Here is a 24,346-nt window from a genome sequence, read left to right as displayed (position 1 = left end):
CACACCAAGAGTAGACTAAAATAGCTTTTACTACACTACTGAAATCTCATGTGAATTATTAATTTTTAACATGTCAAAAGTACTTTCCATTTATCTAGATTACATTTTTTTAGTGGACAAAATTGCTCTCTTATTTCCTCCCTGCATCCGAACATCTGCTGGTGGAGGAGCGTTTCCACTTGGCTGTGGAATCAGACACCATTCTAATAATTCTATCTAGAATAACAGGCAGAGCATGCGGCTAGGTGAGCTCATGAATATACACGAGTATATTTACATTCAAAGGTGCAGAGCTTGATTTGACACCCAAGCTGTAAAACCCACACTATTCCAGCTGATGGCGTGATGGTGGGCTGCTGTCTTTTATCCTGGCTGCCATAGTCAGCACTGGTGGAGCCTTATATCAGCTCCCTGCCTCACTGCCTAATACGTACTGTGTTAGTACCAAATTTCTCAAATATGTTCTTAAGAACATATGAATTTTTTTCTTAAGAAAAAAATGACAGTCTTTATTTGACTCAAAACATGGCTGAAGACTCACTGATAAACTCGCACTTTTTGCGCTTCCTGTAGATTACACTAACAATCATAATAAGTATGCGCACTATTTCCTTCACGACCAGCTTCACTGGAGATCGGCTGCTGCAGTGATCTGTTTTGTTCACTTTTGTGCTGTGTTTTTGCACTCTCTTCTGAGTGAACGCTTCCGGTACGTGTGTCCGTGTCCTGTCTATGGGCCCATTCATATGCGCTGAATACTGACAAAAATTATGTTGCATTTATAGGCTAAAACTAAAAACGAGCTCCATATCTGACTAATTTTTATAGAGTTGTTAATGAATTTGTGTTCCATAATCTAAGGCGTTACTTAATTTTGTACTGGCATCGGTAATAGTGGCCTTCATTTATAATACTTAGTAAAAAATAAGCCATTAAACAAATATGTAAAATATTATCTTTGCTGTTGTTTTTGTTGATGTTGCTTCCACATCAATTTGGAGAATGTGAAAATATATTAATGTTTACAAATTATATGTTACAAATAATGTTAGATTAACTACAAAAAAAGGTACGATTAATGAATTATTTTGTAATCAATCTACAGCCCTAGTCAATACACTCTACAGAATTCTTTGTCTTTCTGTTGATTCCCTGGAAAGTTTTCTTACAGAAAACCATTCTTACACAAGCCAAAGGAGGAAAAAAAGACACAATTCTCAAATGAACATAAACTACACACAGTCATGTTCCACACACTACTGTGATTTTCATCACCTCATCAGAAAAGAGGATCAAATCTGGACACTCCACCTCTAGCCAATTAAAGAGGCTGATCACACTACAGGGCAGCAGGGGGCAGCGTGCAGGGGCACTCAACCTGCTGCCCTTTCACCACGCCATTAATAATGCAAGATTTTGAGTCGAACAAACAAACAGTCATATATGCTCATGTGCAAACACACACACACACACACACAAAGTGTCATTGCAACAGGGTGTGTTTTGGAAAGAGAGATGGACTGGACACTAGGGCGTTCATCTTGTCCTCCTGTTCCACTCAAGAGTCTTAATCAAATCTCAAATGGGCTTGGCATTTCCAACTGCACAGTCTAACTGGAGCCAGCACACAAAAGTGTGCATGTACATTTGAAAATAAATTGACACAAGTATGAGCATCATAGTATGATAAAGCTGTAATGACTAATATTTGAAATAAACCAATACATTAATATATCACTTACTGTGTACCTTAAAGCAAGGTTTAAAGTCATAACTTAAACTCTGACTTTATAGCTGCTATATAGCCTAGTTATTTTTTCCCCTAAAAATTGAATTTCATATTTTTAAGGAATAATAATTATAAAAGATTCTTTTAAATATGTCATAAGTCATTCAAATAAAATCATTTAAAAATGCATTTCCTTAAAAAGCCCCAGGAGTAAATAAAGTGCTAGTGGAGGCGCTCTGGTCTCGCAGTACCTTTGAAAGCTGCTTGCTGGTGTTGAGTTGCTGGAGAAGGGAGTCTAACTGCACTTGAGTTTGCACTTGTCTGTGGCTCTGCTCTGCTGCGAGCTGCTGTGCTGCTTGTTTATCTGCCTGTAGAGCTGCGACTTGCTGCTGGAGGGACAGAAGACGCTGTTGCAAAACAGCATGGGACTTTGAAATTCTTTTCTGCCTGATCTTTTGCAGGGAGGCACCTGAGGGTGGTGAAGAGGACACAATGCTACCGTCAGTCTCTTCCAATCTGACAGTGGATACCTAAGGTTGTAACAACACTTTAATTATGCCTTGCAGTAAAACCAGCTAGTATATAATAACAATAGTATATCCACAGTATTACAGCCACTGCTTTATTTTGAAAATTGTTATTGTGACAGTCGTGACTACAATATTATTTTACAAAATATTTTATTTATATCTATAATTCATTAAATGTTATTTTAATTCCTTAAATTCTTCTCAAGCAGAATTGCGTTCTGTTCTGTTTAAACCCTCGAGTTTACAAAAAAAACTGAAGGAAGATTTTGCTTCAGCAAAACGTTAATATCGAGCGTAGCGTTAGTTCTGGCAGGTCACGTTAGTCAAGCTCGCGTCAGCTGACTCTCAGCTGATCCCCATCTACCAATAGGAATACGACACCTATCTAAGCTTCCATAAATAAGGTCGTCAGTATTATCAGCAGTTTTCGCATTGCTCAATAGCAAATTAAATGGCGAATTTGGCAGGCAAAATATCATCATCACTAGGAATCGGGAATTTAGCAAGTGGAATTCGTTTCCCCAATGGACTCACCTCCGAGTTTGTTAACTTGAACACGTGAATTCACCGCATTGCTCATAAGCTGCCCAATTCGGAAGTGACTGAGTTAGCGTTATTTCACGCATCGCTACATTATTGAAATGAACCCCACAAGTTATGTGACCGACTCAAGAACAAGTTCAGATGGGAACTTCATCCCCAAGAAAGATATCAAGAAATCAAACATTCTCGCCACAGCTGCTATGTTCACTCTCTCGAATGTCTTCACAAGCTAAGTTCCTTTTAATGCTCTCAGGTTATTGGCAATATGCGTGTTGGTATGGCTATCCGCGCTGCTGAGGCTCATAGTTGTTCAGTTGGCAATGTGCGGTACTGTTACTGGCAGCTGCACTTAAAGGGGGATACAATGCCATTTCATGCATTCTGAGTTGTTTACACTGTTAAGAGTTGGATTGTTATGCGCGCGCGCACTCAGCGACCCGAGCGAGAGCAAGAGCACGCCGCTCAACGCGTTTCGTTCATGGTACAGAAGTCATCGGCAGCGCTGCAGTACTTGCTCGAGAAGAATGTTTCTAAAGATGTGTTTTGGATGTGAGGAAAGGATAACCTTTTCAGTGTTATGTGAACAGTGGATGCAATTTGTTTTCCCGGGGCAGCAATGGAGTTTCACAACGTGTTTGTTTGTTCCCGTCATTTGGTGACGAATGTTTTATAACAAGGTATATTCTGACACTGGATTTGCACATTATCTTAATTACAAACTACACATTTTGCTTGAAGAATGTAATTGAAGAGAAACTCTTTCTATATTTACAGTAGGTTGAGTTTTCTATTTGTTTTTTTAAGAATTTATAGGATAAGGGCCGTACAAGCAAACACGAACGAACAATCACTCATTATGCAAGCGCCTGAGCACAGTTGCGTCAACCAGGTTACCTTGGAATTGGATGTTTCTGGTTTGAGATTCCTCTCCAGGCCTGTCTGTGGGGCAGATCAGCATGTACCTGCAGCCCTGCAAGCAGGCAAGAGGTGGAAAGACACAACACATGACACAAAAAGCTGGGGCAACAGTTTAACATAACATAACGTGGCGGCTCACGGCAGAGTGACACAGAGGAATCGTTTGTAGTCACATCAAAGAGGCTTTGGCTTTTCCCCTCGTTTGTATCGAACACTATTTAAAAAGGTTTTGATCAGTCTCTCTCTCCCTCTCTGTGGGTTTGATCACGGATTTATTCAGAAGCTCTTTAGTGTGACACGGGCGGCGCAGTGCTCTGCTCCACTGTCACGCCGATGTGAGCCAGCACGGTTGACGAGTACACAGAGGCATTCAGGCAGGATCTAAGAAAGGGCTGACAGCTGTAGAGCTGAGAGGAAGCGAAAAGAGGAGAAGATATGTAGCTTCCACGTTCCCTGAGGGGATGGGGGAGAGCCAGTGGAGCCCTGAGAGTCTGTCGAGAAGAGATCGCACTTTACAGGAACAGACACCTCTGATACACATCTCCCAATCGACACAGCTGCTTAAAGTCAAGAAAAAAATGTTTTTTTGAACTCTTCGCTCCGCAAATGAAAAGAGGCAATTTCAAGGTGAAGAGCGTAATTTTTTTAACTATAAATAAGGTATTTGTAGATTGATTCTGTTCAAAAGTGTTACAACTTAGGCTCTGAGGATACAACAACATTGCCTCAACCAATTACATGAGCTTAGGCCCTTTGAGTAGATGTCATATAAAAACTTCATACTAAAGCTTTCTGTTTGAATCACTTTGAGAATGTTTTTCTTCTTTCCAGCTGATGAACAATAAAAACATTAACAGTAAATCAGAATTCCCCCCTACTGTAAAAAGCTTGAGTATTTAAAGCCAGACAAATTGCTAGCTAGATAAGGTGGGGTGGTTTTATTACACCACATTTAATATGGCACCTACCACACTAAAAAAAACATAAATCACGTGTTCAAAATTATATACATACATGTATATACACTATATTGCCAAAAGTATTGGGTCACACCCTTCTAATGAAAAGGTTTGACTACTTTAGTAATTTCCATGAGTATAAATCTTAATGTTTAAGCATATAATGATATTCTAGGGAATTGTGTGCTTCTAATTTTATAGAAACAGTTTGGACAGGACCCTTTTCTATTCTAAGATGACAGTGCCTGTGTGTATAATGCAAGGTTCAAAAAGACATGATTGATTCAGTCAAGTGTGGAAGAACTTGACTGGTCTGCAGAAAGCCAAGTCCTAATCCCAGCTGAACACCTCTGGTGTGACTTTAAATGCAGACCTTGAGCCAAAAACTCATCACCAAACACTTGTACATACACTAAATGGACAAAAGTATTTGGACACTCCCTTCTTTAGAACAGAAGGCGGCACTTCCAAAACTGTGGCAACAAAGATGGAAGCATAATTGGAAGCACAAAACTGTATTTCCATCTCTGTTGCAACAGTTTTGAAAGTGTCTAAAATGACTGTACCCACATACAAGTCTGTTCTAAAGAAGGGAGTGTCCAAATACTTTTGTCCATTTAGTGTATGTACAAGTGTTTGGTGATGAGTTTTTGGCTCAAAGTCTGCATTTAAAGTCACACCAGAGGTGTTCAGCTGGGATCAGGAGCAGTCAAGTTCTTCCACACTGACTGAATCAATCATTTCTTTTTGAACCTTGCCTTATACACAAAGGCACTGTTATGTTAGACAAGAAAATGGTTCTGTCCAAACTGTTTCTATAAAATTAGAAGCATACAATTCCCTAGAATATCATTATATGCTTAAACATTAAGTTTTGTACTCATGGAAATTAATAAAGTAGTCAAACCTGTTCATTAGAAGGGGGTGACCCAATACTTTTGGCAATATAGTGTATGTACAGTGGTGTGAAAAAGTGTTGGCCCCCTTCCTGATTTTTTATTTTTTTGCATGTTTGTCACACTTTAATGTTTCAGATCATCAAACAAATAACACATTTAAATATTAAATCAAAGATAACACACGTAAACACAACATGCAGTATTTAAATGAAGGTTTTTTTTATGAAGGGAAAACAAAATCCAAACCCACATGGCCCTGTGTGAAAAAGTGTTTGTTAAAACATAACTGTGGTTTAACACACCTGAGTTCAGTTTCTCTAGCCACACCCAGGCCTGATTACTGCCACACCTGTTCGCAATCAAAAAAATCACTTAAATAGGACCTGCCTGACAAAGTGAAGTAGACCAAAAGATCCTCAAAAGCTACACATCATGTTGAGATCCAAAGAAATTCAGGAATAAATGAGAAAGAAAGTAATTGAGATCTATCAGTCTGGAAAAGGCAATTTCTAAAGCTTTGGGACTCCAGCGAACCATTGAGAGCCATTATCCACAAATGGAGAAAACATGGAACAGTGGTGAACCTTCCCAGGAGTGGCCGGCCGACCAAAATTACCCCAAGAGCGCAGCGACGACTCATCCAAGAGGTCACAAAAGACCCCACAACAACATCTAAAGAACTACAGGCCTCACTTGCCTCAGTTAAGGTCAGTGTTCATGACTCCACCATAAGAAATGTAAAATTTCTTATGTACATGTACATGTAAACATACTTGGCCAATAAAGCTCATTCTGATTCTGATTCTGAAAGAGACTGGGTAAAAATGGCCTGCATGGCAGAGTTTCAGGATGAAAACCGCTGCTGAGCGAAAAGAACATCTCAGTTTTGCCAGAAAACGTCTTGATGATCCCCAAGACTTTTGGGAAAATACTCTGTGGATTGACGAGACAAAAGTTGAACTTTTTGGAAGGTGTGTGTCCCATTACATCTGACGTAAAAGTAACACAGCATTTCAGAAAAAGAACATCATACCAACAGTAAAATATGGTGGTGGTAGTGTGATGGTCTGGGGCTGTTTTGCTGCTTCAGGACCTGGAAGACTTGCTGTGATAAATGGAACCATGAATTCAGCTGTCTACCAAAAAATCCTGAAGGACAATGTCCGGCCATCTGTTCGTGACCTCAAGCTGAAGCGAACTTGGGTTCTGCAGCAGGACAATGATCCAAAATAAACCATCAAATCCACCTCTGAATGGCTGAAGAAAAATAAAATGAATACTTTGGAGTGGCTTAGTCAAAGTCCTGACCTGAATCCTATTGAGATGCTGTGGCATGACCTTAAAAAGGCAGTTCATGCTTGAAAATCCTCCAATGTGGCTGAATTACAACAACTCTGCCTAGATGAGTGGGCCAAATTTCCTCCACAGCGCTGTAACAGACTCATTGCAAGTTATGGCAAACACTTGATTGCAGTTGTTGCTGCTAAGGGTGGCCCAACCAGTTATTAGGTTCAGGAGGCAAGCACTTTTTCACACAGGGCCATGTGGGTTTGGATTTTGTTTTCCCTTCATAATAAAAAAAACTTCATTCAAAAACTGCATGTTGTGTTTACTTGTGTTATCTTTGATTAATATTTAAATTTGTTTGATGATCTGAAACATTAATGTGTGACAAACATGCAAAAAAATAAAAAAATCAGGAAGGGGCCAACACTTTTTCACACCACTGTACATGTTTTAGAAATTTAATATAATAATAAATTTAATATAATCCATTTGTCATGTTGTCATTGTCATGTACTTACCAGCATCAGTTGCATTGATTTACTGCCATTTACAAATCCTCTCCCATGGCCTCATGGGATAGTAAAGTGTCCATTGGATGCGCACTTAAGAATCTTGCCGGAAACATTAGGTCGCCCCATGAATAATGTTTTTTGCCTACTACATAGTACGGAACTATGAAATTTTCAGATACAGCCTAGTTTGCAGGATCTAGTTTGTTTGGATGACCAGTGGCTGACTGAGAACATTTTCAGGAAATTTCTGTTAAACTTTATTTCAAGTTGTCCTTGTTACAGCGTAATTATACAAATAAGAAGCAAACAATATTAATTAACAACATGTACTTCTATAACATTAGAGTTCCGTTTAGGGTTAGCTGCTTGTAATTATGCATAAATTACTTGCATAACCACAGTAAGTACACGTAACACATAACAAGGACACCAAAATAAAGTCTTTTTGAAACCTTTTGTCAAAAAAGCCTATAAATGTGTCTATAAATCACTGTGTCAAAACATAGTGATCTATAGGCAAATGACAGTTTTATAATTTGAGCAAAAAATCTTAAAGAGAATATCGCAAGGTCCTAAAAATAATATAAACATTATGTGTAACAAACCTTAGTTTTCCTTGAAACTCGTCGAGCTTGAACAGAATATCGACTTTCCAGGCTGTCAGAGAACTCTTCACTGTCACTGCAGAGATAAAGTTGACTTATTTACCAAGATAAAGAGATATACTGGGGGACTACTATGTGCCATTCCATAGCATTCACATGAGAGTGGTTAATTAGCAGAAAAGCAGACAACTCAGAAGCCTAAACACCCAAGTGTGGTGTGTAACTCAAACTGCTGAGGCACAGTTGGGACATTCTAAATGCTCCGGCATCTCATACAAGAGCCTATTGGAAACAGATTTGGAAAGCTTCCAGCATGCCGTTCTGTTAGTAGTGGTGCATTTGGGTGAAATAAATCTGAACTGGTATCATTGGAAATCATCATAACATCCATCATGCCATAAACTCTGATGCAGGAGGTGACATAAAACTTTCATGAAATAATTACTGACGATTTCAGAGGATGTTAAACAGCTTGTAGACATCTGGTAGAGAGCCGAACAGAGTCATTCAAAATTTATCCTGTTAAATTAGAGAAAATATAGGAAGAGGAGGAGAGAAGGGAGATTCTGGGACCATAGCTGAATAAGAGTGTCGCAGGAGGAAAACTCAATTGATTGGCCAGGGTTTGCCTAGGACTCCTCCTCTGTCCGTGATGAATATGCAAAGGAATCACAAATTAAATTAACCTGCCAAACTGTCAATTTCAGGGCTCATGACGTTGGGAAAATGGCATTGGGCAGAAAGTGAGGTGCTGCGGGCGGGTTCAGGTGCTTCCTGGCGCCGGTTCAACTCGGCTGCTCAGAGGTGGCTAATTCTACATGCAAATTTCAGTCAATAAGCTCCTAGCAAGACATCCCAGGATAATTCAAAGGATCTGATTTTTTTCCCCTCTTTCTGCCCCCCTCTTGCTCTTTTTTTCTCTTTTGAATACCAACTAGACAGAAGCTGGGATTCAATCACCCGTTTGCTTGTATTTTTGCATATGCGTGCTGTCCCTACAGTCAGAAAAATAATGAGAGTGTGAGAGATGGAAAGCGAGAAAGAGACAGGGATAGTGAAAGGTGGGGGAAGTACCTGTCTGCGCTCATGTCCTCCCAGTCGTCCTTGGCGGGACTGTCCATCCTGTTCTGCGTCGAGCGCATGCGTGTTCTGCTGGAGGCGTCAACCCAGGGTGCTTTGGACCTGATCTTGTTGTTTGCCAGAGTGCCGGCTTTCGCCTTGCGTTTAGCTGCAGACCGATGGAAATCTCTCTCTGCTCGAAGGACTCCTAGTTCCTGGCGGAGCTCAAGCAGTCTGCGCCTGGCCTGGGCGGCAGCTTTCATGGCCTCCTTTGCCTGTCTCTCAAAGATCTGCATCTGGGCCAGCAGTCGGTCCCGCTCTTCTCTGGCCTGGGCCTCTTCTGCCTCCTTGTGTTCCTGCAGAAGCTGAACTCTGGTCTGCAGATCACCCCGCTCTCCAGCCAGAGCTCCGTTCGCATCCTGTAGCGCCCGGTTGTTTTCTCGCAGCCGCACGATCTCGCTCTCCAGAGAGACCATTTGACTTTGTAACTGCTCTATCTGTGGGAGTACGCAGAGGCATGTGCACGGCAAATTATCACCTCATATTTTCGAGACGTTTGTACTTTAAACTCTCATTTGGCCTTTATGGAGAGGGTCCGTTCTGGGGCAGGCAAGCAGGCACTCAGTGATTCCCCCCAAATTTGTTACTCATGGCTAAACATAAAAGAGGGCCATTTAGGCAGCTTGTCAAATCCTGGTGGAGGGTGTGAAAGAGAGGAGGGGATGCCTGCTGGGTGTATACCCCCAGGCAAATCGCTGCCTTTTATTTAGCACTCTCGCAGCCATACTGCCGCAGCACACCACCTTTCAAACAACATTAGGCCCCTTTACGGCTGGCTGACAACAACTCGCCCCCCTCCCACAACTCCATCAAAAATTATTTCATTTATAATGCGTTTGCAGGAGCACATAAACAGCCGTCTGCCCCTGTGGGTTATTAAGTTTAACATGGTGCTTGTCATTCGGTAATAAAGGCGATGACAGCCCCCATTACACGACCATATGGCAGCTGCTGGCACCGCTCACAATGCCATCATCTGCTCCGAATTATTCTACAAACCATTTCATTCCTCTGCTCAGAATGTTCCCTCAGTCCTCACCAGCCCCTCCAGCAAGAACCAAGCTAAATGTTGCTTTAGGGGAAGTCAAGTGCTTCTGAATAGAGTAAGCTTGATTTGCTCAGGCTAAATACTAATGACAAATGATTTGCTTGTGTTAAATGAGTACAGGGCCCGCTGTCAAGCACCAGCAGAGTCAGCGAATGCAAACAGAGCAGTTTAGTTTCATTCAAATGAGTCTTAAGGGTGTTTGTTTTGCTGTTGAGGGCTTAAATGAGTGATCCATATTACAGGAAGACAGGTGCTTTACTTTACTACATTCGTTTTTTTTTTTCTGAGCACACCCATTATTATAAAGTGTTATTTTTGCATGACATAAAAATGTTTAACAAACATTAATTAAATTCACAAATAAATAAAATAAGTTTGCAAATTAAAAACATTCACAAATATCTTTGTTACAAACACAACTTTGCTTGCCATTCATTTGTGAATCGGGTCCTGTACAGTTTTTAGATTTCTGCACGCATTTGTGAATTGCTTCCTGTACATTTGTGGATTGCTGCACACTTCTGTTGATTTTCAAACATTTACAGTGACAAGATGGGCTGACAAATCCACAAACGCACAGACTCCACCCACAGTTTACTCAAGCCTATCAGATAGCAGCCACAGCTGTAGCACATAGCACATTCTTACTATAACTTACATTCTTACGTTTTGCTTTACAATTATGGTGGGAACAGATTAATTTACTCGCACCCCTGTAAGGAACTGCATTCGATGGACACTTTGTTCAAATTAAACTGAACTGAAGTGCTGTTTGTATCATTAATAAATCCCATTTGGCTTCTTTATATTTTCATCAGGATCAGCGAATGATAATAAACTCCGGATTACACGCACATTATGATCGTTCACTGATCCCGAGCATGATTAGTAACACCCTTGCGATGCGTCCAAAGCAACCAGAACCCATTATAATGAGTGATACTGTCTATGATGAAGGACAACATGATGAGGGACAAATATTCGCACATTCACTTTGATGTGTCCAGTCGCAGTGACAGCGAACAGGGTTAACATGGCGTAAGACATGATACAATGACACGTATATCAAATATGGGCCCATATGTCCACATAGGTACAAGCCTCAGCACTTTGTTTTTTGATTGCACTTGTTCTTCCTTCAGGTGTCATTACTACATTACCAACAACTTTCAATAATACTTTAAAATACTGCAAAACACTACAGGATGTATAAATTCAGATAACCGCCACACTTCGCTGACCAATCGTATCTTCGCTATAACCAACTCCATTTTGATTTACAATCAGGGCAGGAACAGATTTATTTACTCGCACATATAATATCAAATATGGACCAAAATGACAACATGGGTACCAGCTTCAGCATCACTGCAGGGTGTACTGGGTATTTGTGAGCGGACAATGTAAAAAAATAAAATAAATAAATAAAAATAGAAAAATAAAAAGCCTTGCATTTACGTTGGATACTGTAATGTAACTTCATATGAAATATTGTTTGTGTGATCAAGTGTTTTAACCAAAGAATATCTCTTTTCTTACATTTAGCCTATTTGCATTTATATTCGACACGCCTTTAAACACATTTAAAAAGAACCCATGTATATTTTTTCAAAGATTTTGTAATACTTTTAATGTTTAAAAATTTTATTTATAATTCTTTATACAGTAGATCGCTAGATCCACATAGATGAGGAAGAGCCCTGTTATGTATTAGTGAGTTACTTACTGACACATCTTGAATAACATGACGCTTCTATGAACGCATCTACAGTATATCCAGTATAGTGCCGGTCCCATAACAGAGATGTAAAGTGCTGCTCTAAATGCATGTAAAATGTAATACTGTGGCTTGGCGAAACACGGTCTAATGTTCTAACAAAATCCAATTTTAAACATCTTTTACTGTACCAATTTTTATGGCCTTTATTTGAACCAGTGTGGATGAATGAAGTTATTTCAGGGCGAGACTGCTCTGATTGTAAAGTAATGTTTTGGTAAAGCATTGGTTATAGCAAGAACGTGCTACGATGGGTCAGCGAAGTGTGGCTGTTATCTGATTGGCTTGTGTAGACAGTGGGTGGAGTCCTCGTCTTTGTGGATTTGTCAGCATGCGTTTGCATCCGCTTCATGTAAACCACGCATGTGCATGGCGCTGCTGCTTACGTTAACACGCATATGCGTTTTTATCACTTTAAACTGTATACTAGTTAATGTATTACAAACATTAATTAACAATGAACATAGATAACCTAGATTAATAAATGCTAAAAAAAAATATTTGCTTACATGCATAGCTATAATTGAGTGGGTTTTTTTACATAGACGAGCAACAGTATTCACCTGTCTATATGACAATGTATATTTTGAACATTTGATAGATTAATTGGACATCACTTATCATCTGTCATTCGGAGTAATAATTATTACTTTAGTTTAAATTAGTGTTCATGATACTTATGCATTAAATAATGTTATCAAACTGTTTTTTTTGTAAAGTGTTACCATTGACTTTTTATGCATTTAATGTCTGGTAATAGTCTGTGGCTCTGCGCATGATGTAAGGAATTGTGACCTTACATTATTATTCTTCACAAAATTTAGCTATTCATATAAAGGCTGAACAGCCAATGACTGGTACCTTTTTAAAAGTCTGTTCCACTCTTCTGGCGGTTGTCTTGATGGGGGTGCTGCTTCTCCTGACCTCGTCCTCCGGCACTTCCCGAAACAGAAGCTCTGCTGAAGGAATAAAAACCCATACTGTCACCTGACAGCCACTTTCCCTATTCAAATCAATTATCATTAATGACACATAATTTCTTGTCTTTTTAAAGGTCTATTCAACTGATTGAGCTCATAAAGAGGCCTTTAATGGACCGACTAAGAAAAGGGACTCGTAACCACAAATCAAAACCTTCTGACCTGAAGCAATCTTGCAGGTTATTGTAGAGTAATACAAATTAATTTTAAGGGTAACTGTCAATATATGATGGAGTTTGTGTTTTTGACTTCATGGCAGGAACTTCGTTGCTATGCTTGTTTAAAGAGGGGAAAATAAACACAGAACTTTCTGCCTCCTTGGGTTAATAAAAGTTTCATGGTGAATGTGGATGCTCATTTGTCGAATGAAAATGTTGTGAACTATTTACAGTTTTTTTTTTCTGGAGCTGACCTTTGGACAATAAGAAGCAAGGCTGAAATTCTAGTGAGTCGCAGACCTCTCTTTCTCTGGAGCCTTATGCACACACCACACTTGCAAAAAAAACAACAACAACTATACACCAATTCACATGTTCATGCACGCACAGTCGCACACACATGCTCTTTTTTGAGCTTGTTCACACCTGCAGGAAACTTTAAGGAACCATTACCTCTTCATACCGTGATGCTAACATCAGAAATAACATGAAAATAATAAGAAAATAAAGAAACGGCTAAAAACACATCTCTTTCATCTTTATTTGACCCTCTAACTCTAGCACTCTCTATTCTAATTTTATTTGATCCATCTGTCTTCTTTAAAAAAAAAAAACACACATTTGACCCTCCATCAATTGCATATTTATTCTCTAACTGCTAGCTTTTCTTGTAAAACTAACACTAGCTTTCTTTTTTCTATTCTATCTACTTGTTTCTTATAAAAAACAACAACAACAAAAAACACTGGGATTCTTTTTTCTATATTCTATCTACTCGTTTTCTTAAAAAAACAAACAAACAAAAACCTTTATATGTGTACTGTATTAGGCCAACCATGACTTGTATAACATATTGTTGCTCTTTTGTTGGTTTTGATTGCTTCTAAGGGTGCTTTCACACCTGCCTCATTTAGTTCGGTTGAATCGCACTAGAGTTCATTTTCCCTCTCGGTGCGGTTCGTATGGGCAGGTGAAAAAGCAGCAATCGCACTCGGGTGCGCACCAAAAGCAGACCAAACAAGCGTACCGAGACCTCCTTGAAGAGGTGGTCTCGGCACGCTTTCAAACGAACGGTTCGTTTGTGGTGAGAAAGCAGTCCGACCCAACAGACGAACGAACCAAGCGGTATCATAATTCATAACGTGAAATATGTTATATAAAAAGCAGCAGTCAAGCGCTTTGAGTACCCAGAAAAGCGCTATATAAATGTAACTAATTATTTTGTGAATGCAAGTGAGAACAACTTTGATTTTGTTAGTTAGAGTATTTGTTATTGCAGTTGAAAACCAAAAAGCACCTCTTCATATTAAAATGTTGTGTAATTAATTACTCTTCATTACAAGAATGCTGTCCTGACGAAGCCTCGGTTCCCGCTGGCTGTAACTGCATTATATATATATATATATATATATATATATATATATATATATATGTGTGTGAAAATATAATTATATATAGATCAATATATTAGAGAGGAATGACAGCTACATTTGTTTTGCGTTTGCCAGGACAGCTATAAAGCCGCAATAAGCCTGCGGAGCAAACTTGTCAATCCATCTTGATGAATGACGCAGAGGAACGTAAACAAGTGAACTCTGACCAATAAGAGGACAGCTTTACTCACATGTGACTTACATAAACACAGTTTGGTACGCTTTGCAATGTTGCCGTGTGAAAGCGAACCGAACCAAGAAGAAAATGCAACAATGTAACAAATTAATCCCTGTTTCGGAACAAAGCAAACGATCTACAGGTCTGAAAGCACCATAATGTCCTCATGTGTAGGTCGCTTTGGATAAAAGCATCTGCTAAATGACTAAAAGTAAATGTAAATGAAAAAAAATATATAAATTAATAAAATGTATATTTTTAAAAGTGTAAATTTATACAGTCAAGCTGTGTTCCATCTCAATATAAATCTTCTAGTTCACATTGGTTTACTATTTCACTATTTTCACTGTCACTCTAGAAGGACTCCAAATGTCTGCAAAATTGTGCAGTGTGCAGAAATACAAAAATAAAAACAATCAGTTGATCAGGTTAAACACTGAATGTTCTCTTTTTAAACAATGACTTTCCTAGTTGTCTGTGATTATACCTGATAAACTTGTATTTTAGAGCCTGGCATAACTAGAGAAAAAGAAGATTCATTATTAAAATGCCCATGGTGTTATAAGATTCTATTCATTTTCATGTTTTTTTTTTTTTTCACAGATTCAGAAATCACACTTTTACAATGAAGGCCACAATATACTTCAAGCTAAATCAAAGAACTATCTGGATGTGACATTTTGAACAAAATCAGGCCAAAATGAAGTTCATTTGGAGTTCAAAACAGCTTTCCAAAGCAAAGTTTCTTTGAAAAGTTTGCTCTGATTGGTAAACACCTTTGAACTACCATTTAACAGTCAAATTACTTTTTATTATAGATTATACTTGTCATCAGGGCCTGAAGTTAACTTTTTTGGCCACCTGCCACAGTAACTTTTTACCAGCCAGTTTTTTTTTTGCCTCAAAAGGTAAGTAATAATAACTCTTAGACTATATATTGTTTAATCTTTTTATTCAATGATTTGCTGTGTCACAGACATCATCATATGTCATAGTCACACAGGGATAGAAAAACAGGTATACACACACACACCGTGCTAACTCAACAGATATAAGTTAGACCTAGTTACCACAGCTCGTATGTAAACAAATCACACACGGCTGTGTTGATGGCTGATTTAGTCTGTAGACAGTTCCTGGCAACTGTTAATTACAGCCTTCAGGAACCGTTAAGCAGAACTAAATGAATATTACTGGTAAAGTTACCGGGTACCGGACATTTTCTCACTGGTTCCCAACTCCCAACATACACACGCACACACATCTGTGACACACAAACGTAGTCAGAGAAGGGCCTCATCTTCTTGCCGATCGCGTGATCGTTCCGAAACAGAAGTCGCATCTTCTCAAACTGCGCTGCTTTCATGGAAGCGCAGTCTTTGATATTTTGCAACTTATTGTGTGTAGGTGGCTTTTTGATGACTCGTGGTTCTTAATTGCTTCTAATTTTAAGTTTTTAGTCCCGATTACAAAAGGATTTGACTTCGCTTTCTCTTGAGCCATACATACGGCAGTCATGCAGTACATTTCATCCGTACTGCGGTCATAAATCAGACACTCACGAACCTTGCCGTTGTCGCCAATTGTCCACTTTGTATTAAAACGTCGTCTTTTACTTTTCTTTGACTCATCCTCATCTTTTTGTTGGCTGTTCGTTTCAGCTGGCCTCTTTACCCCAGTAGTGCCATTTTGAGCTAAAATCCAACGAAATGGCAGACTTAAAAAAAAAAAAACAACAGACGCAAAAAAACAACAACTAATGAATCACTCAATTCTCATTGGCTACCCGCCAATGTGGCACGTAGATTGACAGTTTTACCCGCCAATTGCAAAATTCACCCACATTTGGCGCGTGGTCGGGTGTTAATTTCAGGCCCTGCTTGTCATATTACAGAATCCTTTGATATAGTCAAGATCACTAATGCATGAAGATCCATAGAGGGATGCACTGAATGTTACATTTGGAAGAGTTGCAGAAAGGCTGTATGGTACTGTACATAGTGTCATACTAGTCCATAGATAGGAATACATGTTTAATAAATTACTTCAAAGCATTCTTATCTTTAAACTAAAAGTTGCTGGTGTGGGCTCTGCTAATATATCTTCCAGTTTGGGTAAAAAATTTAAATGTTCATGTCTAAGTATATTTCACAAAATGTTTTTTTAGAATACTATTTAGTAATTTTTACAAAAAAAAAAAAAAATGGTTCATGGAGTCATCTGTGACCTCAGAAATGGCTAATTAAAAGAATCAGTTCATAAGAGTCATTAGTTTGCAAATCGGACATCACATTCTATGCTGCACTCATATCCAGCAGGCAAAATTCAAATGGAATATGGAATAGCCATGTTAGAAAACACTGTTGTGGTAAGAAAATTGGTAAAATAACTATAATTAAATAACACTTCCTCACAACATAGGCATGGATTTAGGCATGGAATAAAATCTAAACATTAGATGAAAAATGTAGACCTGTGGTAGCTAACTGAAACAAAATAACTTTAAAATATGTTTAAAGGGATAGTCCAAGCCATTTTTTTTACCATTGTATAGGGGGGGAAACACATTTTCTCAAAATGCCTTTTTTTCACCAAAGAAAGTAAGTCACACAGATTTGGAACAATATGAGGGTAAGTAAATGACAACAATTTTAATTTTATGTGAACTATGTATTTAAGTTGAAGTACTAAAATTACTAAAACTAAAGCTGACATTAATACAAAAATAAAAACTTATTAAAGATGTATAGAAATGTATGGTTGTATCCAGTGGGCACAATGCAAAATAAAAATACAGAATAGCCATTTTAGAAAACACTGTTCTGGTAATAAAATTGGTCATTAAAGTACCTAACACTTCCCCACAACATTGATTTAGGTAGGAATGTTACCAACTTTGTCAACTTTTAGAAATGTCCCTACCAAGATTTGGCCAATTTTCCCCAAAGAAGGGTGTCTATACACTAGAGATCGCTCTGATGGAGCGTTTGACGGATAGGAATGTACAAGCTCCTTTCTGAGGCCGTGCAAAGAGCCATGTGAGTTTGAAATCAATTGGGAATACAGCAAATTGGATTTCCGAAACCACATCTGGACCCACCTCTCTCAAATTCTCAAGGGTTAATGGTCATGTCATAATTTTATTTCGTGATTTCACTGGAACAGAAAGCGGATGAAAGATGAAAGTGTGTGTCTGTGGCAGCTGTGTGTGGGGAAGTGCTCCATACTGAATACTGTGTCATCTATGACCCGATTTTGCCACTGACCAGAGGGAAGGATAATATTTAATGAAACAAATCTTAAAATGTTGGTACAGTAGAGTGAAATAATCTCAGATATCAGGAACATTAAAGGTAAGCAACAGTGCTGTTATTATTAACTAAAACTACTAAAAATAGTTTTTGTTAATTGAAAAAAAAAATGGCTGAAATAAAATATAATTGTTAGATGAAAAACAAACGCAAAATATTTTAAATGGAATTTAGAAATACTTGTGGCAATTATTTAAAATAGATTTAAAGTTCACACAAAAATTAAAATTCTGTCGTTATTTACTCTCCCTCATATCTCATGCTGTTCCAAACCTCTAAGACTTTTAGTTCTTCTGCAGAACACAAAAACTATTTTATATAATTTTGGTAACCAGAGGGAAGAAAAACAAAACAAAACAAAAACATTTACTAAAAATATCTTCTTTTATGATCCACAGAAGAAAGAAAGGCAGGGTTGTAACAATATGAGGGTGAGTACTACACTATTATTAAAGCTGAAATAAAATCTAAACAGAAATCCAAAACTAATAAAAATGACAAAGGCATAACAAAATGACTAAAACTTAAATGAAAATGAAAACTTAAAATGTAAAAATAAAGGCTAATTCAAAATATTAATAAATACTATAACAGTATAATAATAATATAACATTAGTCAAGTCATATTTAAAAGTGCCACAGAATGGAAAACTGTATTTACCTTGGCATAGTTGAATAATAAGAGTTCTGTACATAGAAATGACATACCGTGAGCCTCAAACACCGTTGTTTCCTCCTTCTTATGCAAGTCTCGTGAATAAAAAAGACCACTGAAAAAGTCGAATCAGAACATAACACAGACTGTGACGTAACAGTCGGGATCACTAACAGTTACGCCCCCAACATTTGCATATACCCGCCCTTGTTCGAGGTCAGCCGCCAGCCGAACCATCAGAAGTTCTGCAGGTATTGTGAAGAAACAAGCGAGGACAACAGCGAAAATGGCAGATCATGGAAATAAATGTTATGTTCCAGGCTGTGCAGGGGATGTGAACAGCAGGGATGGGTTGGTGTCTGTATTCAGAAAGGCACGAAAAGCATATAACTCAACTAAAATAACGCGAGCCACTAAAGGGACATGTTAGCTCCTTGCTGGCGGTAGCCTGTTACATTGTAGTACATAAGATTTCACTTACCACATAAAAAGAGTAAGGAGAGATGACTGAGGATGATGGCGAATGATTTACAGATCCTGAGCACCACTGACAAGCATCTGATCTTATAAAATGTGTGGTAAGTACTGCCGCTCCATAGTATAAACAGAGTTTGTGATCGGGAATCTCGAAAGCAAAAAGTGATCATGCATTTGAAAGCAGTTTCAGTGCCCCGCATATTAATATCGGCTCCCTGATGCACGCATTTTATATACAGTATAATTACCCGACGATATAACTGCAAGAGAAAGTACTGAAATATATATTTTCCTCCCTACTGTGTGAGAAATGAGCTAAAATGAGCCACACTGTGAAACAGCCAATCAGAGCAGAGCTCAACATTGAGCCGTACTGTGAAACAGCCAATCAGAGCAGAGCTCAACATTGAGCCACATTGTGAAACAGCCAATCAGAGCAGAGCTCAACATTATTATTCATGACCCTTCCAAATAAGCCAATAACAGACCATTTCATTCTGGGCAGAAATCCTAGGGTTGTAAATGCACATGTAAAACCGTTTCTGGAGAATTTTTGCCCTTACCTAAGCCACATACCTTCTATGTAGAGATCAGAGAACAATTTAAAATATTGTATCAATGCATTCTATGGCACCTTTAATATGATGGGTCAGAGAAAGATGCATACAGGATACGAGACTTGAAATTACATTAAGGAATAATGTTATTTTGCCTATATCATCAGACTTATTACCACAAAAAAGTAGTTACTGCTTTAATCATAGGTTGAATTTTAAAAATTATAATCTTAAAGGTGTCTCCTGACCAAAGTTCAACCAGAGCACACAGGTGTTAGAATTTTTTCACATTTGCTAACATTTAGTCCCAGAGTGGATACTGGAGTCCCATATTGAAATTCATTCCATAAAAATCCATAGATTGAACAATTTGTGCAGAATAAGGGCCTGGGACATAGTATTAATAAACCACATTGGTATTAGATGAGCTGGAAAGGATCAGTTGTATTCTCCCAAAAGAAAGGATTCAGTAGGTTTATAACAGTTTACCCAATGGAACAGCTTAACACTCATCAGTTACATTATAGTACATTAAGTAGTGCAAGTGATGCCTTTGAAGTGTGTGTTGGATAGGACAGTGTGTGATACCTTGCGTTTCCTCCTGCTGATGCTCTTTTAGGTCCTGCACTGCAACTCTGTCAAGGACTGCATTTAGTTCCTCCTCCAGATTAGCTCTAAACATATCCAACAACATCCAAATTAGATGGCAGAATTACTACAGTGCCAAGTAATGGTATTTAGATAGACTGTGTTATCAATACAACAAGAAAAAAACATTTATTTAAATATCAATACCACTTCTCAAATTGTACATACATCTCAGGTATATATTGATTTAAAGAATAAGCTATTGATTTGTATGGTCTATTCACTCACCACAAACTAAAGCATAGTGTAGTTTAATCAGGAAACTCACAAGCCCCCTTACAACTGGAATGAACATGCATGATCGGATTGATCTTGATCAAAAGACAAATTGTGATCGGATGACTGAAACTACTTTTAAAAGGTGATCAGAGTGAATTTAGATGCATTTTCATGATCCGCATTCAAGTCTGAACTTAATATGTGATGAGGTTCCACTGCAAATCATGTGTTTCACTTTGATAGGCTGAGTTAAAGCTGGTTTGTGAGTACTAAAAAAGTAATCAAAAAACAGCAGACAATGTGCTTTTGCAATTTTCTCACCCAAGTGTAACAATATCTAAATATACTGCATATCAGTGAAATACATTTCATTGGATTACACTTGGAAGAGAGTGAATTTTTTTGTTACATTTTCTTTACTATTGATCCCTATCAGTAGGTTAGTACAGAAGCGTTAGTCAAAGAAATGAAATTTTACAAGTATCAATTAATGTTTTTAAACTTTTGTGAAAACAGCAGCAATGTTTCAGTTAATGTAAACTCATGTTATATGCAGTTTGCTTGGGCTCTATCCAATCATGTTGGAGACGAGATGCATGAAGCTGTAAATGCAATCCAACCCCCAAAAAACTATCCAAATACAAAATGCATGTTAATGCCAGGTGTAAAGGAGACCATGATGTCCCTGTGTTACTTGACAACTATGCCTGTTGTTTCTGTGCATGAATTTACTCATTCTGTTCATTTTTATTCTAGGCTGTGAATACAATAAGTTTCTGTCAAAGTGTGTTAAGCCACTGCTTTTGAAACTTCCTCTTTTACCTTTAAAAAGCTTCAACTCTGACACCATCCAAATCTCTCCCCTACTGAGATGGAGATATAAAAAGAAACCCCGCTAATTAAATAGCTCTTAATTCACCAAGAAATCAAAGTGCTAAGTGACAAGAAACATAAAACCCCTGGCTGGGGTGTGAGGATTTCTTTTCACCTAGACTGAGAAGGGATTGGGGTGGTGTGCAGGGGGATCTAAACAGACAAGTAGCGAATCTAAACCCAATTAAGAACCACCAATTAGCTGTATGCGTTCTGGAGACTAATTAAAAGGGGCAAAAAGAGGCACTTTCAAGTTATTATTAGGACCCAAAGAAGCCTGCTGAGGATTGGGGTAGGCCCCAGTGAGACATCTGCACCTGAAACACACACCTAGTTCCCCTCCCATTTGTTCTAGAGCAGCGGTAGAAGAACCTCTGCTGAATTGCAGTGGCTTAGCTCATCACAGTGTAACTACTAGCAAAGAACTATGGGTAATACTCCAGTTGTACCACAAGGGACTTGCGTCCCCCCCCCCCCCCCCAAGAAAAGATTCACTAACAAATTCAGACAGAAATGAACATCAACTCCCTTTTCTTATCACCATGTTTCACCTATTTTTGACATAACCTGTGCTTCTAAAATCAACTCCTTGTCGTATTGTTGTGCTAGAGTGCAGCATATATATATATATAAGCATATGTAAGCAGCAGCACAAGGTGGTTTATTAGCATTCCAGCTGTAGAAATCAGCTGTGGGTCTCTCATGACCCCACCAGTCTTTCTATCAAAACACAGCTACAACAGCTTCTCTTTTCATGTCAACAGCATAGATTTGTTTTTAGTGTTTTTTGTGAGACAGTGTGAACCTCTGCTCCATCAATCCCCTCTGCTTTCCAGTCCCAGCTTGTCTTTGAGCGAGTGCATCATTTGAATAACAGATGTTTATTAGTATAGGACGGTTAGCAGGCCCCTCTCTAGAGCTTCCATGCTTGCTGGATACATTTCGGTATAAATGAAAAACTAAAGTTTGAATCAAAGGTCCATCAAGTGATATATATATATATATATATATATATATATATCTATATATAGGTCACACACACACACACACATACACAATACACTACACAATACGCAACGCATATACGCACGCATTAGCATACATGGGACAGATGACCATGCAGAGCATCAGGAAGAATTTGGAGCGTGGGGAGTTACTAAAAGTTCCCAATGCTTCAGGAAAAACCACATTTTGGATCCTCGATGCATTTGATGATAATCCTGACTCGCCATCTCCTCATTGGATGTGCTTTTAGAGAGAAATTCATCTTTAGGGATTTTATAATGAAAGAGTTTTTGGTTTAGATTTGAATTATTTCGTTTAAAAGTAGTAATTCAAAGCTTTCTATAGATACATTTATCAAGTCAGAGAGGCAAGTATTCACCGCGTTTCGGTTTATCAGAAGCGCTCCTGCTCAAAACTAAAACTGCAGAAAGCGCATCCTATTTTTTTTTTCTGTATTCTATAAAAGCATGTTTTGTTGATATTGTGAGCGCACACAAATAAAAGTAGACCTTTTACTGTTCCGAACAATGTATTACTCTTATCTTTATGAGCAAAAAATGATGCATATTTTGAAATGTTTCCAATGGTCTAGGTCAGGGGTCGCCAACCCTGCTCCAGGAGAGCTACCATCCTGCAGATTTCAGCTCCAACCCCAATCAAACACACCTGAACCAGCTAATCAAGGTGTTCAGGGCTACTTGATAATTACAGACAGGTGTGTTGCAGCAGGGTTGGAACTGAAGTCTGCAGGATGCTAGCTCTCCAGGAGCAGGGTTGGAGATCCCTGATCTAGGTTAAGCGTTTAAACTAACATTGTGGAGCTGTTTTATAACTATAGATTTAATTTTAGACGTGAAGTCGTGATGATTTCAGAAGGCTAAATTGATCAACCATAGGCTACAATCAATGTATTTTTGCACATATTTGTGAATAATTTAATTTTAGAAATTTGAAGCACAATATTCTAAAAGTACTACTATTTAAAGTTGGCATGAAATGAAAACTGCGAAGAGAAAACATGGGTGGGACTGGATTGGATGGGAATGACTGTGTTGTTTGCTAACTGCTGCATTCTTATGCAAATGCAGGTTGCTGAAAGGGAGAAATTATTGGCCAGCTCTTGCACTGGTGAACACATCATCAGTGAAGTTAATGATCACTTGCTCACCAATGGATCCTCTGAAATGAATGGGTGCCATCAGAATGAAAGTCCAACAGCTGATTTAAGCACAATAATCCACAAGATATCCACACAACTCCAGTCTATCAATTAATGTCTTGTGAAGTGAAAAGCTGTGTTTGTTAGAAACAAATTCATCAAGCCATGTTACTTTTAAACCATCACTTCCATAATCCATAATATGGATTTGCACCCTCCAGAGGAAAAAGTCCATTCCCTGTTGTCCTCTCACTTCAAAATCCACACACACATTTGTTTAGAACGGTTTAAACTCATAAATGGTGCTTAATGTGTGCATATTTATCTAATTTATGTTTCAGATGAGACAACTTTTTCACTGAAAGCAATATTATGGATTACTTGAGGATTATTATGATGTTTGTATCACTTTTTTATCACTTTCTTTCTGACACACTGCAGAGGATCCACTGGTGAACAAGTGATTTAATGCTAAGCGTATCCAAACCTGTTGAAGAAAATCTCATCTACAGCTTATATGGCCTGAGGGCGAGTACATTTACAGGAAATTCACCCAATTTACTCACTCAGTAGTTAACTCAGGTTTTTTCTTTAATACCATTATAATGAAAATAAGGCAAAATGGTGATTAAGCTTTAGATTACCGTAAATTAATCACATTCCTAGTGCATATGTGCACAATACCTAAATTTGTGTTGTGACAATATTTGTGCTGTATGCATGCCGCTGTCAATCTGTCACATTGCATGCATGTCATATGAATATAC

At 38.3% G+C, this 24,346-nt stretch overlaps 1 protein-coding gene across 1 annotated transcript in view; it reads right to left on the bottom strand.

Moving 5' to 3' along the window:
• Window positions 1–24,346, bottom strand: part of LOC306872761 (centlein-like) — a 93,716-nt gene that overhangs the window by 20,558 nt on the left and 48,812 nt on the right. Inside the window, exons 13-18 of the mRNA XM_079421526.1 lie at window positions 20,264–20,349; window positions 12,788–12,885; window positions 9,057–9,538; window positions 7,983–8,058; window positions 3,697–3,772; window positions 1,981–2,198 (exon numbers count right to left, since the gene is read on the bottom strand). Of these exons, the coding sequence (XP_079277652.1) occupies window positions 1,981–2,198; window positions 3,697–3,772; window positions 7,983–8,058; window positions 9,057–9,538; window positions 12,788–12,885; window positions 20,264–20,349 (1,036 nt within the window). The remainder of the gene's footprint in view (window positions 1–1,980; window positions 2,199–3,696; window positions 3,773–7,982; window positions 8,059–9,056; window positions 9,539–12,787; window positions 12,886–20,263; window positions 20,350–24,346) is intronic.

The sequence above is a fragment of the Barbus barbus genome, assembly GCF_936440315.1.
Source record: "Barbus barbus genome assembly, chromosome: 7".
Taxonomy (NCBI): Eukaryota; Metazoa; Chordata; class Actinopteri; order Cypriniformes; family Cyprinidae; genus Barbus; species Barbus barbus.
This window is presented reverse-complemented; position numbering and strand designations above follow the sequence as displayed.